The sequence below is a fragment of the Falco rusticolus genome, chromosome 4 (genome assembly GCF_015220075.1).
Source record: "Falco rusticolus isolate bFalRus1 chromosome 4, bFalRus1.pri, whole genome shotgun sequence".
Lineage (NCBI taxonomy): Eukaryota > Metazoa > Chordata > Aves > Falconiformes > Falconidae > Falco > Falco rusticolus.
This window is the reverse complement of record NC_051190.1, coordinates 10,028,184-10,042,436: the sequence shown is the minus strand read 5'-3', so window position 1 is coordinate 10,042,436 and position 14,253 is coordinate 10,028,184. Positions and strand designations below refer to the sequence as shown.

The window sequence follows — 14,253 nt, the reverse complement described above, 5'->3', positions numbered from 1 at the left end:
GCGGGCTGTTGGCGCCGAGAGATGCGTCGCGCTTCCGCGGGGGCGCGCGGCTCTGCTCCCCCGCCCCTCGCCGTGGCGGCTGCCCGCGCGACCCCGTGCCGCTGGGGTCTGCCGCCCCTCGGGGGGGAGAGCAGCGCGCCCCCCGTCCCCTGGCGGTGACAGGAGAAGCGGCGTCTTTTGGCGGCCAGATCGGCTCCCGCTTCTCGGGAGAGGGGCCCCGCTGCGCCGGGCTGCCCCCAGTGCGGGGAGGTGAGTGGGGAGCGCAGGCGGGCAGGGGCCTGGCCAGGCTGAGGCGCCTGTCCCCGTTCGGAGGATGGTTGTCAAGCCAAGTTGCTGAGGAAAAAGCAAGCAAAAAAAATTTTTTTTTTTGCTTTTATAGTGCCGTGCTCTGTGTTACACGTCAGTATGTCCTCCTAGCCCCGTTTGTCTTTGTTCTGGGTGCTACTGTCTTCTCCCAACTGGCACACCGTTATCTTGGGGGCAAAACCACAGTGGGGGACTAGTGCTGTTGTGTCCCTGTCACGATGGAAGCATCTGCTGCACTCGTGTTGTTACCTGGAGCATCCCCTTTGAGAAGTCGCCCTTTATCTCCATCCTGCCTTTCTCCGGCGTCCACCAGGGCTTTTATCAAGAAAATACTCCTATCCCTAGCGATCTAGTGGTTTTTGTCACCGAGTGATAGCTTCAGCTGGGGGCCGGATGTTCCTGCTTGTGTCTTAAAAACCCAAAAACATTGGTGACCACAATTTTTCCCCTTTAGAAGCAAGAGTATGATCAGTTCTAATGGACTTCGAGTGGATAAGCTTGGCGCTGTAGGTTAGCGGCCAATTTTAAATGCTTAAACGTCCTGCGAGGGCTCTCTGGAGTTGAACCAGATCATTGTGCACTGTTTGAAAAAGGGGCATATTCTTGAATTGTCCTCATGATTAGCATGTTTTGACCAAAGTTCTTGTACTTTAAATTATTCCTGCAGATTAAGCAAACCTTATTTTCAGGGTAGGTCTGTTAGGAGGTGTTGAGTATGGACAAATTACTAATGAAGAATACCTGTCTGAATTTCCATTAATTTAAAAAGGCTTTGTCTTTCGGGGGCCAGGTGAACTTAGTTTAAAACCAGATTAGAAAATACAGGAAGTCATGCAGCAGAGCAGATGATTAACTGCTGTGCAGGCTTGCTATGGCAACCTTTCTTTATGTTGTATCAGATAATGTTTTACTTTTAAAAGCAGAAAAAGGAAAAGGCTGGTATTAAATTACGAACAATTAAAGATTTTTGAGGTGTGTGAGGGTTTTGTTTGTTTTGGGATTTTTTTTGTAGGGAATGGTGAGGAAATTTCAGTTAGAACTTTGTTCAGTCAGTTCATTTACCTGCTCAGCTGGTGACTCACATGAAAGCAAGCCACACCACTTCTCTCTTTCCCTGTCATGTGAGGGTAATAATACAGAGTTATTTCACAAGGTATTTTAAATACTAGGTCTTGTATCTATAATTACCATGTGACAGAACACTAGCATTGGTTCATGATCTATATATATGTGCATAGCTTTCTGGTTTGAGATCAGTTTGCTTGTGACTGTTACAGTGGTCTTATGTAAGAAATGCTCACCGTTTTGTATGATAAGATAAATTTCCCTAGCAGAATTCTTTAAATGGAATTGGTTTTAGTTAGCTTTCTGTATTTACAGCTTTAAGTGGTAGGGGAAAATAAAAAAGATGTCTTTGATATCTTTAGCTGTTATAAATAGAGAACAGCTCTCTGAGAATTAAGTGTTTTTGTAGAAGAAAAACTGAAACACTAACAAATATATCTTTAGAAATATAATTTAGTACCTCAAATGGCATGTAGCATAAAATTGCACCTTTTTTCTGTTGATTTCAGTGATTCAGATGGGTTTAGTAGCAAGAGGGAGGCCTTTCTAATAATTTTATAGTATACCAGGGCTTCTTTGAATTAGTTGGCAGCTTTTTAAATAGATTTTAATAGAAACATTATGCAAGAGATTACTAGTGTGGTTCTTACCTTTTGTGCATGTTTTTACAAATGTTACAAGGCATCCAAAAGTTTTATTAGAGATGGCAAATTTGACAGCAATAAGTAGATTAAATAATAATGAATTAAAAGAATCCCTTTGAACCCACTAATAAGTGTGTTTTTACTGTTATGCATTTTCCAGCATTGTATACATTTTGTTAGCATATGATTTTTGTTTGGATTTGTAGTGTTGTGAGGTTTTTCGGGGGTTTTTGTTTTGTTTGTTTTTTTCTTTCTGCAAAATACTTACTGAGAGGCCTTAAAAATGTGGGGATCTAACACTTGGCCCTATGTAAACAGGGAGAAGAGCAGCCGACAGCTCTTTAAAGGATTCCAGATGTGTCCCCTAATGGACACAACATTTTGCCTCTGCTGGAGGGTGAAAGTAGCTGTTTGGATAAGGTAGGCTTTATTTGCATGTTATGTACTGTTTAACACAGTGTTTCTCGAACTTTTGCTAGTGCCACCCTTGGATTTACCTTGAATTTATCTGTGTTCACTTAATCTCCCTGGGTGAAAATAGCTTTTACTTAAGCCAAAAAATGGTGAACGGCTTTAGTCACGTGTTGTGGAAACTGGTGTTAACAGTTTTGAAGTATTCTTGCCTAAAAAACCCAAAACCACTTCTGAGTTTTGAACTTGGCTTTGAATATAATATTTTTTATTCATGTTCAAAACATATTTGAAAGGAGCTGTATATAACAGAATGTCTGAGGTGGTGAAATACCTGTGCAACAGGGTAAAGAAGCTGTGGGAAAGGTGAGATGAAAGGCAAGTTTTTTGTGTGATAACTAATCAAGAAAGATTATATATACCACTTATTTATACCTTTTAAAAAAGCTGAAAATATTGCACAGACTATTGTGAAAGGTGACCTGGCAGTGGAGAATAGCAAAAGGTAGCAGCAGTAAGCGTGGGGGTTTCAGACTAAAGCCACCAACAACTCTTGGTGTGGTCTCTTCAGCTGGTATAAACAGTCTTTAGAGACTTCACATCTCTAAAGAACAAGAGCTTCATCTACTAAACAGATGAACTCTACTGTCCCTGGGCAAAAAAGCGGTGCAAAATCCGAAAGGGAGATTAGTTTGCTGCCTCATCAAGTAGGTGATGCTCTAAGAGGATTGGATTTGCATATCCAAGGAGCAGTGTTTTCTCCTATTACTGATTACTTAGGATTTTCAACTTAATGTTTGTTGTGTTGCTCTGATTGCCCCTACGATGGTATTTAGCTAAAACTCTACAGGTAACTGCATATGGGTTGCAAGGGAAATAACATTTCTAATGAGCCAAAATAACAGGTTTTGAGTGAAGGCTCAAGGTCTATTTACATTTTCAGTGGGAATTCCTAGAAATTTAATCTGGTTCTGTACTACCAGGTATTCTTGGATCTAAAACTTTTAAGTTTTCTGCTCTGTGGAAAATATATATTCATCCTCTTTTCTTACAGAAAGGTTCGTTAACTGTTTATCTTGATAACAAATAGCTTTGTTCTACAGCTAAGCAAGCTTCTCTTCAAAGAAATCTAGCCACATTTGAATGCTAGACCTTCAGTCAGACTTTCCAGTAGATTTATCTCTACATATGCTGCTTTAGAACTATAAGAATGGGTTGGGTTGGAAGAGCCCTTTAAAAGATCATCTAGTTCCAACCCCCCTTTGGGATATTTTTCACTGGATGAGGTTGCTCAAAGCCCCATCCAGCCTGACTTTGGAACATTTCCAGGGATATTTTGGAATTTTCGTATAACGCAGATTTCTTATCTTTAGAATAATGAATCTTTTCTTGTGAAGTATTTATAAACAGTTATGTGGAACTGCATTAGCATCATAAAGGCCTCTTAGATATGTGGTATTTCAGTTTTGCTGTATTTCTCAGAAATTAGAGAGTATAGTGTGAGCATCTACCTTGTGACCTTCTGAATTGGTGCTTCCTGTTCCTATATGCAGTTGCAGCCATGAACTCTGTTTAAAAAGAAGAGTGTTGATATGTTTCAGTGACTGCATTGCCGTGTCAAGATCTGATTCAATTCAACATTGAGCGAATAAATGTAATAGGATGATTTTAATAATAACACAGTTTCTAACTCAGACAACATCACTGAACAAACTTAACAGCTGGGGAAGCAGAAACATCAGATGGCAGTATTTGGTGAGCTTTTGCCCTGTGTCTCATGAATAACTTAACAGGTTTTATGAAAATTCTTTTTAAGAGCTACCAAGGTCTCTTTTTCCTGGAAAGGTCATTAAAAAAAAAACTCTGAAAGAATCAGTGTTTCCAACTGGGAGTTAAAAGCAGGCTACCCTGAAGAAGGTTTTTCAATCTTCCACAATCTGAGACACCAGAAATAAGTTATAATTACTCAGCTAACTTAATGATTAGCTTTGGGAAGATCCATGCTTCTCATAAATGTGTCTCTAACCACTACATATGCTTGTCTTTATTGATACTTCTTGATAGCTTCCTTAAGAGAACACCTATGAACATATTTACTGCTTCGGGAGTTGAAGTATGTGGTAATCAGAGTCCCAGCTATGTGGCTTAGGTTAATTTAATTCATATTCATCCAGGAGGAATAAGTATTTCTGAAATGTTTTGTATCAGTGCTTGTGTTAGTTGTTTTAAGTTCTTAATAAATGAAAATAAAAAGGCTGTATTTTGAAACCAGCTATTATAATCATTAAGAGGGTTTTTTGTTTTTATCCATTAGTTTCTGGATCTGAGAGGCTGTCTCTCTATTGATGATCATGCTTTTTCACCTCTTTGGGATAGAGAAATGGGTAAACAGCTCCAAGTTCAGTACTGAAGGAGATACATTGTTTTCTTATGACTTAATGTGTTTTGTGGTAATTAAAAAAAAAACAAAAAACAACAAAACAACCAACCAAAAAAACCCCAACAAAACACAACAAAACAAACCAAACCTAGAAAAACCCACCTGGTGCTCCATCTAGAGACTGTAGAGGCAGAAAACTGATCTACCAATCACTGCTATGTAAAAGGCTTTGCATTATCTGTTTTAATAACCACTGGACCTGGTGTGCAGTATAAATACTCAACTGCCTGCAGTCAAGGGGAGTCCTGTTGCTTTTGTAGTCATACATTGCCTTGTTGGGAGCAACAGTATTGAAACTTAAAGGATGTAAGGCCCTTGCTTAAAACTGCTTCCCACTGACCTAGGTCACCAACTATCCCAGACAGTAGTGGTTTCATGCATAGGTCCTAACGGCTTTTTGGTGTCTTTACACTTCTTGGTTGCTGAGGCTGTGAAATGATGGTTGGAGCTTAGCTTGCAGGTGGTCATTGCAGATACATGGATGCCACTCAAGATCCATTGATAGGTGCCGATAAGGTGTCCTTGGTAAGATCACTTGATGAGTTGTCACTCTTTGTGACAGCAGTCTCATTGTACAACACAGAGTCAGTCCAGTTAAGTCAGCATTCTTCAGCTGAACGTATTCCTGATATAAAACCACATATGGTTTGCATTTTTCTCTGTAGAATCTCCCTTAGCCCAGTATTGCCAGTTTTAGGCTGTGCCATTTCCTTAGCAATTTTCCTGCTTCTGTCTGTTGCTAAATATTAGTCTTGGATTGTTCACAAATGTACGGAAAATAAAGTAGAGGTGCTGTTTATGTCTTTAACATTAGTTTTTAGCCATGTGAACGTGACTGATTACACAGAATAAACTACTCTGAGAAAATGGTAAAACAAGAAAGAGGGCCAGAATTTTGCTACAAAAGTGCACAGTCCTATGTGCTCCTACATTACGTGCTGTAAATTGAAAGTGTTATTTAAGAGGGGCAACATTTGCATCCGTTCATTTTTGCATGTTATAAAATAAAGCTTTGTGTGAAATAAGAAAAGGATGAGTCTCTGTAGAGAGGTTATCCTGAACCTAAAGCTGGGTTTGAACATGTGGCATGTAAACTGCTGTGTGGCTGACAGGTGAGCTTGAGTATAAAAATGTTACAGTTGGTACTTCCTTTATAATAAATTAAAATTCTGTTTTCAAACTTTGAACTTCATTACAAAACCTTTACCTCCTTTCTTGCTCATGATTTTTGGGCATTTGAGGTGTTTGCTCTCTCTGTAGGACTTAAATATTAATTTCTGTTGGCTATAAACTTGCAAGAAGGGAGGAGTATCTAGCATTAAAAGGATGTTTTTAAATCAGTAAATTTGAGTGTACTGCTTCTACTACTTTAAGTTTTGTTTTTATGTTGTAAAGAATGATCAGGAAATTTCACATATGCTATGTTTCAAAAAAGCTGCAACAAAGTTATTTTAACAAGAAAAATGAATGCATAAATTATTTAAAATAGTTGGTGCAACTGTTCCTGTTAACTAATCCGGGCACTTGGAAGGCAATTACACTGAGCTTTGACAACATTGCCAACCCACTGCACAGTGCCTTGTGCCAAAAGCTATTGTTGTTTTATTGACCACGTTCACCATTACATATGCATATGAAAAAACAGAGGCATTTTCATCGGGATTACCCTAATAGCATTAAGAGATTATTTTTTGAATTTCCTTGGAAGAAAATTCACTTAAATAAGATTACTTATTACTTGACTGGTTTCCTGTCATGCTGGTATGTTTAGGTAAGTGGAGTCCATTAGAGTATAAAGTTTTTTTAAAAACTGATTTTATACATTAATGATTTCAAATAAAAGAGAAGTACTATATTTGTGCACAGCTTCTTTTGAGAAAGTTAAGTCGATGTTCTGGTTAGGAGAGATAACACTTTTTGTCCCTCCTGGTGGCCCCCCTAGTGTCACCATTAGTTGCTAATTACTTGCAAACAAATAAACAATTAACTCCTCGTGCCTCTTGGTGGGAGAGTTTTCATTGACATGCTAAAACTTTCTAATAAAAGATTTTAATTAATGACGTTGCAAATCCAACCCCCTTGTCAACATAGCTATAAGGAGGACTTGTGGAGAAATGCAAGTACAGTATACATGCTATGCTGGCTGAAGGTGAAAGCATGGCAAGTACATCTCTATGTGCTGCTAATCCATCAGCATCTCAGAATCTTCGGAAAGTGTCTGGTTTTGTAGAAAGTAAAACCACACAGTGCTCGTTTTCAATTGAAAGTATCTTGGGACTGGAGCAGAAAAAAGATCCCATTCCAGCTGTGAAACATCACAGACCATGGATGGATGCATGCACCAACTTGGGTAAGTCAGTCTGTTTTGTAACTTCTTAAGCTTTCACTTCTTTAAAAATGTATGTTTCCATGTTTCTACTGAAAGCCAATACATGGAAGGTCTTGTTTGCTTGCTTTTTCTAGTTTTAGGTGATGACAGTAATCCCCATCTGCAAATCCCTGTTGTTTGCTATGAAAATCCATTATTTCATGCTAACAGTAATCCAGTGCAAGAGGAAAAAGTTTTGAAATGTGAAAAATATTTTGCGGTCACTGAAAGGCTCTCTTTTAAACGAGAATTGAGCTGGTACAGGGGCAGAAGACCAAGAACTGCATTCACTAGAAACCAGGTAGGGATTTTCTCAGTACTAAATAAATGAGTAATAATGTAGTTTAGTAAAATGTTAGTAGAAGCCTGTAACAGCTGACTAATTCAGTATGATGTACCTCTGCAGAGAGAAATATAATCAGGAACTAGTAGTGTAATTTAAAAACAGTGATGCTAATTTCAGCAGACTTGTTTCTGTGTGGAACCAGAATTGTGCAAATGCTGCTCAGAAGTCTGTTGAACAAACTAAACTGTTTTTTGTATTCATTGTCTTTATTACTGCTATGAAGGTAGTGATAACTATTCAACAAGTGTGTTTTAATCTCCTCAGATTGAAGTCTTGGAAAATGTTTTTAAAATTAACTCCTACCCTGGCATTGATATTAGAGAAGACCTAGCTCACAAATTAGATTTAGATGAAGACAGGATCCAGGTAATTAAAAATGTGTTTGAACTTTTTCTGTCTGTCTCTCTGGTTATATAAATAAGTAGTTTGACAACAGTAGCAATAATTTTAATAATCTGCTTAAAATAATGTGCATTTATACATGTGGTATGCCTTCAGTGATTTGTAAAATGGAAGCTGTGGAATTCCTTCTGAAATTTTAAACCTTTTTCCATAGCATTGATGAAGTATTCATCACTATATTTCCATGATATCTACTCTACTATCTCTAGTTAATCCTGTGAAGAATTTGATCATTTTTTCCATGTTTTAAAATCATGTTTATATTATGCTTGTCACCATATTTGAAAAACAAATTTGAAATACAATGAAATAACAGGTATGAATGTCTTAAGTATTTGGTGAGACTGTCAATAGAGCATACATATGTTAAACCAGCGTTTGAACCTGTGTCTTCATCTGGCCAAAAGCAAAATGTACTCGGGGATTTTAATTACCAGTTTCCAGGTAGTCCAATATAACAAGAAACATACCATAAACATTAGAGATTGGGCCTCACCTTGATGTTTATTAAGCTTTTGATTATATTTTGAATATGTATTATATTGGGTTTGGTGGGAAGCTTGCTGCTACAATTAATTAAACAGGTGAAGAAATAACACCTTAAGACTGTGTGAATTCCAGATGCTCAGCTTCTTCCAGAGTCTGATTCCATGTTGCTAAAGTTAATATTATTTTTTATATTAATGACAGTGAAGCTGGCCCTCACTCTGCAGTTACGCTAGGGGTATTATTTGCTTTGTTTACAATGTTAAAAGTTATTGCAGATAGCTACATGCCATCATCTGCAGATTTTAAATTTGTATTAAATTTCCAAACTACTGCCATTATGTAAAATACTGTGAAGTTGTGTGAATAGTTTCAAAGTTTATTCTGCTTACAGTGCTGTATTTCTGAAAAGCATGCCTTTTCTTTCAATTTTAGATCTGGTTCCAGAACCGCCGTGCAAAACTGAAAAGATCACACCGGGAATCTCAGTTTCTAATGGTGAAAAATAGCTTCACCTCCAGCCTGCTTGAGTAGAAGGAAGGATGGTTTGCTGTTACGGTACTACAATAGAACACAAAGAATTACTGGATTTCTCATAACTTGTATTAATGATTATATATTAATTATGATTTTATCCCCAGCTTTGAAAGTTTATAATAATTTTCATTCAAATAAACTGTAAATACTTGAAGTCTTATTATAATTAATTTTTTGTGAAAAAGTTGACTTTTTCTATGTATTTTAATAAGTATTTTCATAAAAGTTCAGATATTTTTGCAGTTTGAAAACATTAAAACCCCTAGGTTGCACAAGATCTCTAGCTAGTGTGAATTTCTGCAGCTTAACTGAAGATGACTTAACAAAGCTTCATGGTTCTTAAAAAAAGTCTCTTTGAAGTCTGAAATGCGCAATATGCTAAATGGGTTTTGCTACCGGAAACAGATTGTGTGTTACATTGGAATTTAAATAGCTTATTTATAAACAATATGATATTTTTCATAAAGAACACAATTTTTAGAAAACAGTATCTCAAATGGAGGGGCTAGTATTCAATGGACTGTTCAGTTTGAACAATTTTTTGGTTAAAAAGCTGAAAAGTATGATTTTTTTTGTATCACATTTTACTTAATTTAGGATTTTTGCCTATTTTATGCTTATACTTGGGTATCTCCTCTCTTGCCGTTGTAAGTGTTCCAATTATGGAGGTTGCCCTGTTAGCTTTTAATGGCAGAATGGAGCATCTCACGGTCAAATCTGTTGGGGCTACACCAGATATCCAGGTCATTGCTGTTACTTTAAGGGTGTTGAATTAATTTCTTTCAAACAATACATTAAAGTCAACTGCCCTCGTATTTGATATTCAGCCTGAAGTCAATATGCCTGAGGAAAGCCTTATACAAAATAATCCAACTCCTCTTCGCCATGATGTAGGAAAACATTCTAAGTATGGGTTTATGCTGTCCCTTGTTCAGCAGAGCTTTAAGCACTTGCTTGAAGTGCTGGTATCCTTCAGTGACACTTCAGCCTGTGCTTTTTAGTAGAAATACATTGTACATAGGCCCAGCTGTATATAAAACCTCGTTTTGTTAGGCTCATGGTTTAGCAGAAGCATTGACTTTAAATGATGCTTCAAGCTGTAAATTTTCAAGAACCAGTAAATCCCAAATAATTTAGACATAAAGCTTTGTTAATCGGGTTTTCCTAGTTGGCTGACTTGAAAAATAAGTTTTGTTTTGAACCAAAACTATATTTACAGTAGTAAAAAAACCTGAACTGAATAATTTTCTCTGACTTTTTTTGAAAAAGAAAGAAAATAGGGAAAAATTTTGAAAACTAGAGAGAAGAAATTATGTAAGTGCTTTCAACATTCAAATTAGTTTTATCTAGTTCAGAGTGTAGATCTCAGACTAGCTATCCCACATTGAAGAACGCCAAGCCACTGAGCTATGGTGTTGGTTTCCCGATTCCTTGTGGGAACAGTTTTGTTTTACACAAAGTCCTTTCATATTCACTGGACAAGGAATTTAAATAAACGTCTTCAGTCTACATAGCTTAGTCACCAGGCTCATTCCGCAGTCTGACACTCAGCTTCTACGAAGTCAGTTAGGACACAGAGGGTATAGCAGTCAGCATATCATTGTTAATATAGGTTAAACGTAAATAGCAAAAAAAGGCGGGGGGGTAGAACGCCATAGACTCTAGTAATGCAGATACATTTCTACAAGATTGTTCTTTACTTGCACTTTTTTGTTTAATAATGATAAAATGACAACAGATATTCCCCCCCCCCCCCCCCCCCCCGGCATGTTGTTTTCAATGTGGTATAGTTCCTAGAACAGGTAAGTGTTAAAATTTTAAGGACCTGTCTCTCCTGCTTCTGGACAGGTTTTGATTCCTGTATCTCTTCTAACATGCTCTCCTTTTCCTTCAGTTTGTGTTCATTCTTAGCACATTTTTATACATTTCAGTTTTTATATGATTTAATGCAGCTTTACTGAACATTTGCAAGGTATTACAAAATGCAGTTTAGGATTTTATGAGATAACATCGTACCTGTTACCTCATGAATAAATAAAGTATTGCTTTTCCTTTCTCGATGCTTGTATCCATGATACCTGCTGTCCTGTAGAATGACAGGTGATAGAAAAAACTTAATTTTATGTAGTTTCATATTAGGAAAAGCTAAAGGAAATGATCTGACTTCAGTCCTCAGTTGATATGCTGATAGGTTGACGTATAAAAGTTTAAATAAAAAAAAATATCTATATTTTCTGAAAAATGTTACTGAAAAACTGCATTACTTTAGAACCAGACTACAGATATTTGCAATTTTGTGTCAAACTTCATGGGCTCATTGCCTTGGTTTTTATAGAATCCTGAAAATCTTTGATTGTTTGACTTTAGCTTCTGGAAATCCTGTTTTAGTGTGAAAATAACTAAACCTTTATGTAAAATAGAAACGTTAATCATGCTTTGCTGGATTCAGGAAATAACATTACTAACTGAACTTCTGTTGTATCCTGCATTAAAAAATACTGAAGAGAATGTTCATAAATAAAGCAATTTAAATGGAGTCAAATCCTTTAGGAATAGTTTTTAGAGAAATTGGAATCTCAATTCAGATACCTACCTGATCTGGTAAAGGTGAAGACAATATTAGGAATGCATGAATTCCATTTTGTTTTTCTTCTCACCTCTAAACATATATTGCCCATAGCTTAACTTCATTGCAGGTAATTTGAAACTATTGTCTACTTTACAAGGTTTCCAGCAGCAACAGATTAGTCTAATCTGTACAGATTGATGCCTAAGAACCTTACTCTATTATCTGGCAAATACCTAAATACACCTAATGTCTCTTATAATGGAACTTGTCTCAAGTGACGGAAGTCTGACAAAGCAATTTAAGAGGAGTAGAATAGTAGCAGAATAAGAATAGCACCAGCCCTGGTATCCAGCTCTCAATTAGCAAATGTTACCAGAAGGATGATTGGTGTGAGGTACCAAGAGTGTGGCACACAGTGCTGAGGGGCAAAAAGTTTAATAGCGTAATTCCATTACTTGCTTCATCTCGACTTAGCTTATCCTTCCCAAAGTAAACACATCAACAAGTTAGAGGAGAAACTCTTGACTTATATTTATACCTACTTTGACCAGTGTGGGTTTGAATTGTGGCCATCACTTTCTCAAATACAGCTGAATCTTTTCCCATCTTAAAAAAATATTAGTCTGGCTTCACAGGATTTTCAAATCTTATACTTCCTGATAACATGCAGCTTTCTGGGCTGCCTTGGCACAGCCAGTCCAAGTAACAGCAGTGGATGAGACTGTGTCAGAAGAGGCCACCATGCATGCTGAGATCTGGTCCTGCTCCCGTGTTGCACACCTTATTTTGCAGAGTTTCTGTATTTTTGTCTACCCTTCAGAACTGTGATCAGAAAGTTTTTAGTCGTCTTGGTTCCGGTTCTGATTTAGGCTTTGTGAAGCCACAACTTCCTTTACTTGCAGCCATGCTGCTTTTTATTGGCTCCAGTGATCATTTGACCCTGTGCTAAGCTGATAAATTTACTGGGATGGTGAAAAACTGTTCTAGCAAAAAACCTGCCTAACCATAAGATTTCTCAGTCTTAATATCGGGAAGCTGTTATGCTAACATCCACCAATAGCTATGATTTAGGCTAGGGTCAGGCTAGTAATGGGCTTCTGTTATTGACTGTAATGGCACTTAAACATTCCAGTAGTGCTTTCCTGAAATAGGTCCACTGCCTGTGACCCTAATCAAGATGCTGGGCTGCATAATTATTTGTTTTAAATTCATGTTCTTCTCTTAATTACTGTGTCCCTAAATTATTTTTTTTTTCTAACCACAAGGTTCAGCAATGCCCAATGCTGTCCAGAAGACTAACTATGCTCATGGTCTAAAAGCAGTTTCAAATTGATTTCTACCGAAGGGCCGATGCTTCCAGAGTTCCATTGTAATGTTATTACTTGCAGCATACATAAAAGAACAGTTTGAAAATTAGTCTTTAAATTACCAATGTTAGCATTGAAAACCCAGATCTAGAACACCACTCACTGAATTGCCGTTTAAAACTTTGAATTTACAGTTATTCAGTGTATCAAGTCTGTGCTTACAAATAGCAAGCTTGCACACCAGCAAACTGTACGTTATAGTTTTGCTGGTGTGCATGGGTACATCTACTTTTTGCTCATTGTTCAAAGTTTAATATTGAAAGTACACCTAAAGCAATCAGACCCATGACTTTTTATAGATGTATGTGAGAAAATTAACACTGTATTCATAACATTATTAAAAGGAAATGTGGCTTTAAAAATCACCCAGCATGTACGTAACTGGATTTAAACAAAAGATTTCCACAAAAGTAGCATGGAATCAGTTGCAAACACCTTTGGTTTACCTAACATGAAATTAAGGTAAATTTCAGCAGTTGAGATTAACTCTCAGGGTTAACCAGTAATCTTAAAATCAAAGCTTTTAGGAATTGGTTGCAAAATATGAATTTTTTTTTATAATTATTCTCTGGATTGACTGCATTTCCCTGTCAATTATTAGGTTTATGCTTTTTGTCCCTGCATTTTAAAGGACTTAATGGTACATTGTTGGTTGGGAAATACAAGATGTTTTATTTTCAAAAACACTTGTGAACGCTGATGATTGACCTAAATTATTATTTCATGTCCTGTTATTCGTGCCATGGATTCATCTTGACTCAGAATTATAGTCTGTTACTTTTATTAAAGCTATTTAGAATATCTCATATACTTACTCGATAATGGAACAGTAAAAAGATGAAGTAGTAATAGTCGTTATGTGAGGAGGAGCTGGGGCTGTTTAGTGGGGGTTGTGCCGTGGAAAGGATCCCATCTGATTGCATTACAATCACTCGATCATAATGGGCAAACAGGATTGTTAGTGAGGGAGAGGAATCTAGGGCTGTTGAAGAGCAGTCAGCTCTAGATTCCTTTGTGGGGGACTAGTCCTTGACTTGCATGACATGAAGGGGAAAGGTTTAGACAGAGTATGTGGACGACCAATCTTTCTGTTTTGGGCACCCAAAGCTGATGTTGGCATGGGCCAGCAGTATTTTCTTAGACCAAGTAAGGAGAGTCTCAGAAAGTATGAAGTGCTGTGTTAGCATGGCATAGAATTAGCACTGCAGTTTTGCTTTCTTAGATTGACTAGCAAAATAGAAAACCAATTGTGTATTTGTTGAGTTCAGAAGAAGCAATACATTGAATTTCTTCTAATACCTGTTTTTTGCAG

General features: G+C 37.2%; 1 protein-coding gene across 4 annotated transcripts; it reads left to right on the top strand.

The window, feature by feature from the left end:
* Positions 1-6: 6 nt before the first annotated feature.
* Positions 7-9,171, top strand: HESX1 (HESX homeobox 1). Of its 4 annotated transcripts, XM_037385800.1 has the most exons (6): positions 7-249; positions 380-2,435; positions 6,958-7,216; positions 7,330-7,535; positions 7,845-7,946; positions 8,904-9,171. In XM_037385800.1, the coding sequence occupies exons 3-6, from the start codon at positions 7,003-7,005 to the stop codon at positions 9,000-9,002; spliced, it is 621 nt and encodes a 206-aa protein (XP_037241697.1). In that variant the 5' UTR covers positions 7-249; positions 380-2,435; positions 6,958-7,002; the 3' UTR covers positions 9,003-9,171. The 4 variants fall into 4 exon arrangements, with proteins under 4 accessions (XP_037241697.1, XP_037241698.1, XP_037241696.1 ...); XM_037385801.1 differs by lacking the exon at positions 380-2,435; XM_037385799.1 differs by having other exon boundaries at positions 2,334-7,216.
* The last annotated feature ends 5,082 nt before the right edge of the window (positions 9,172-14,253 follow it).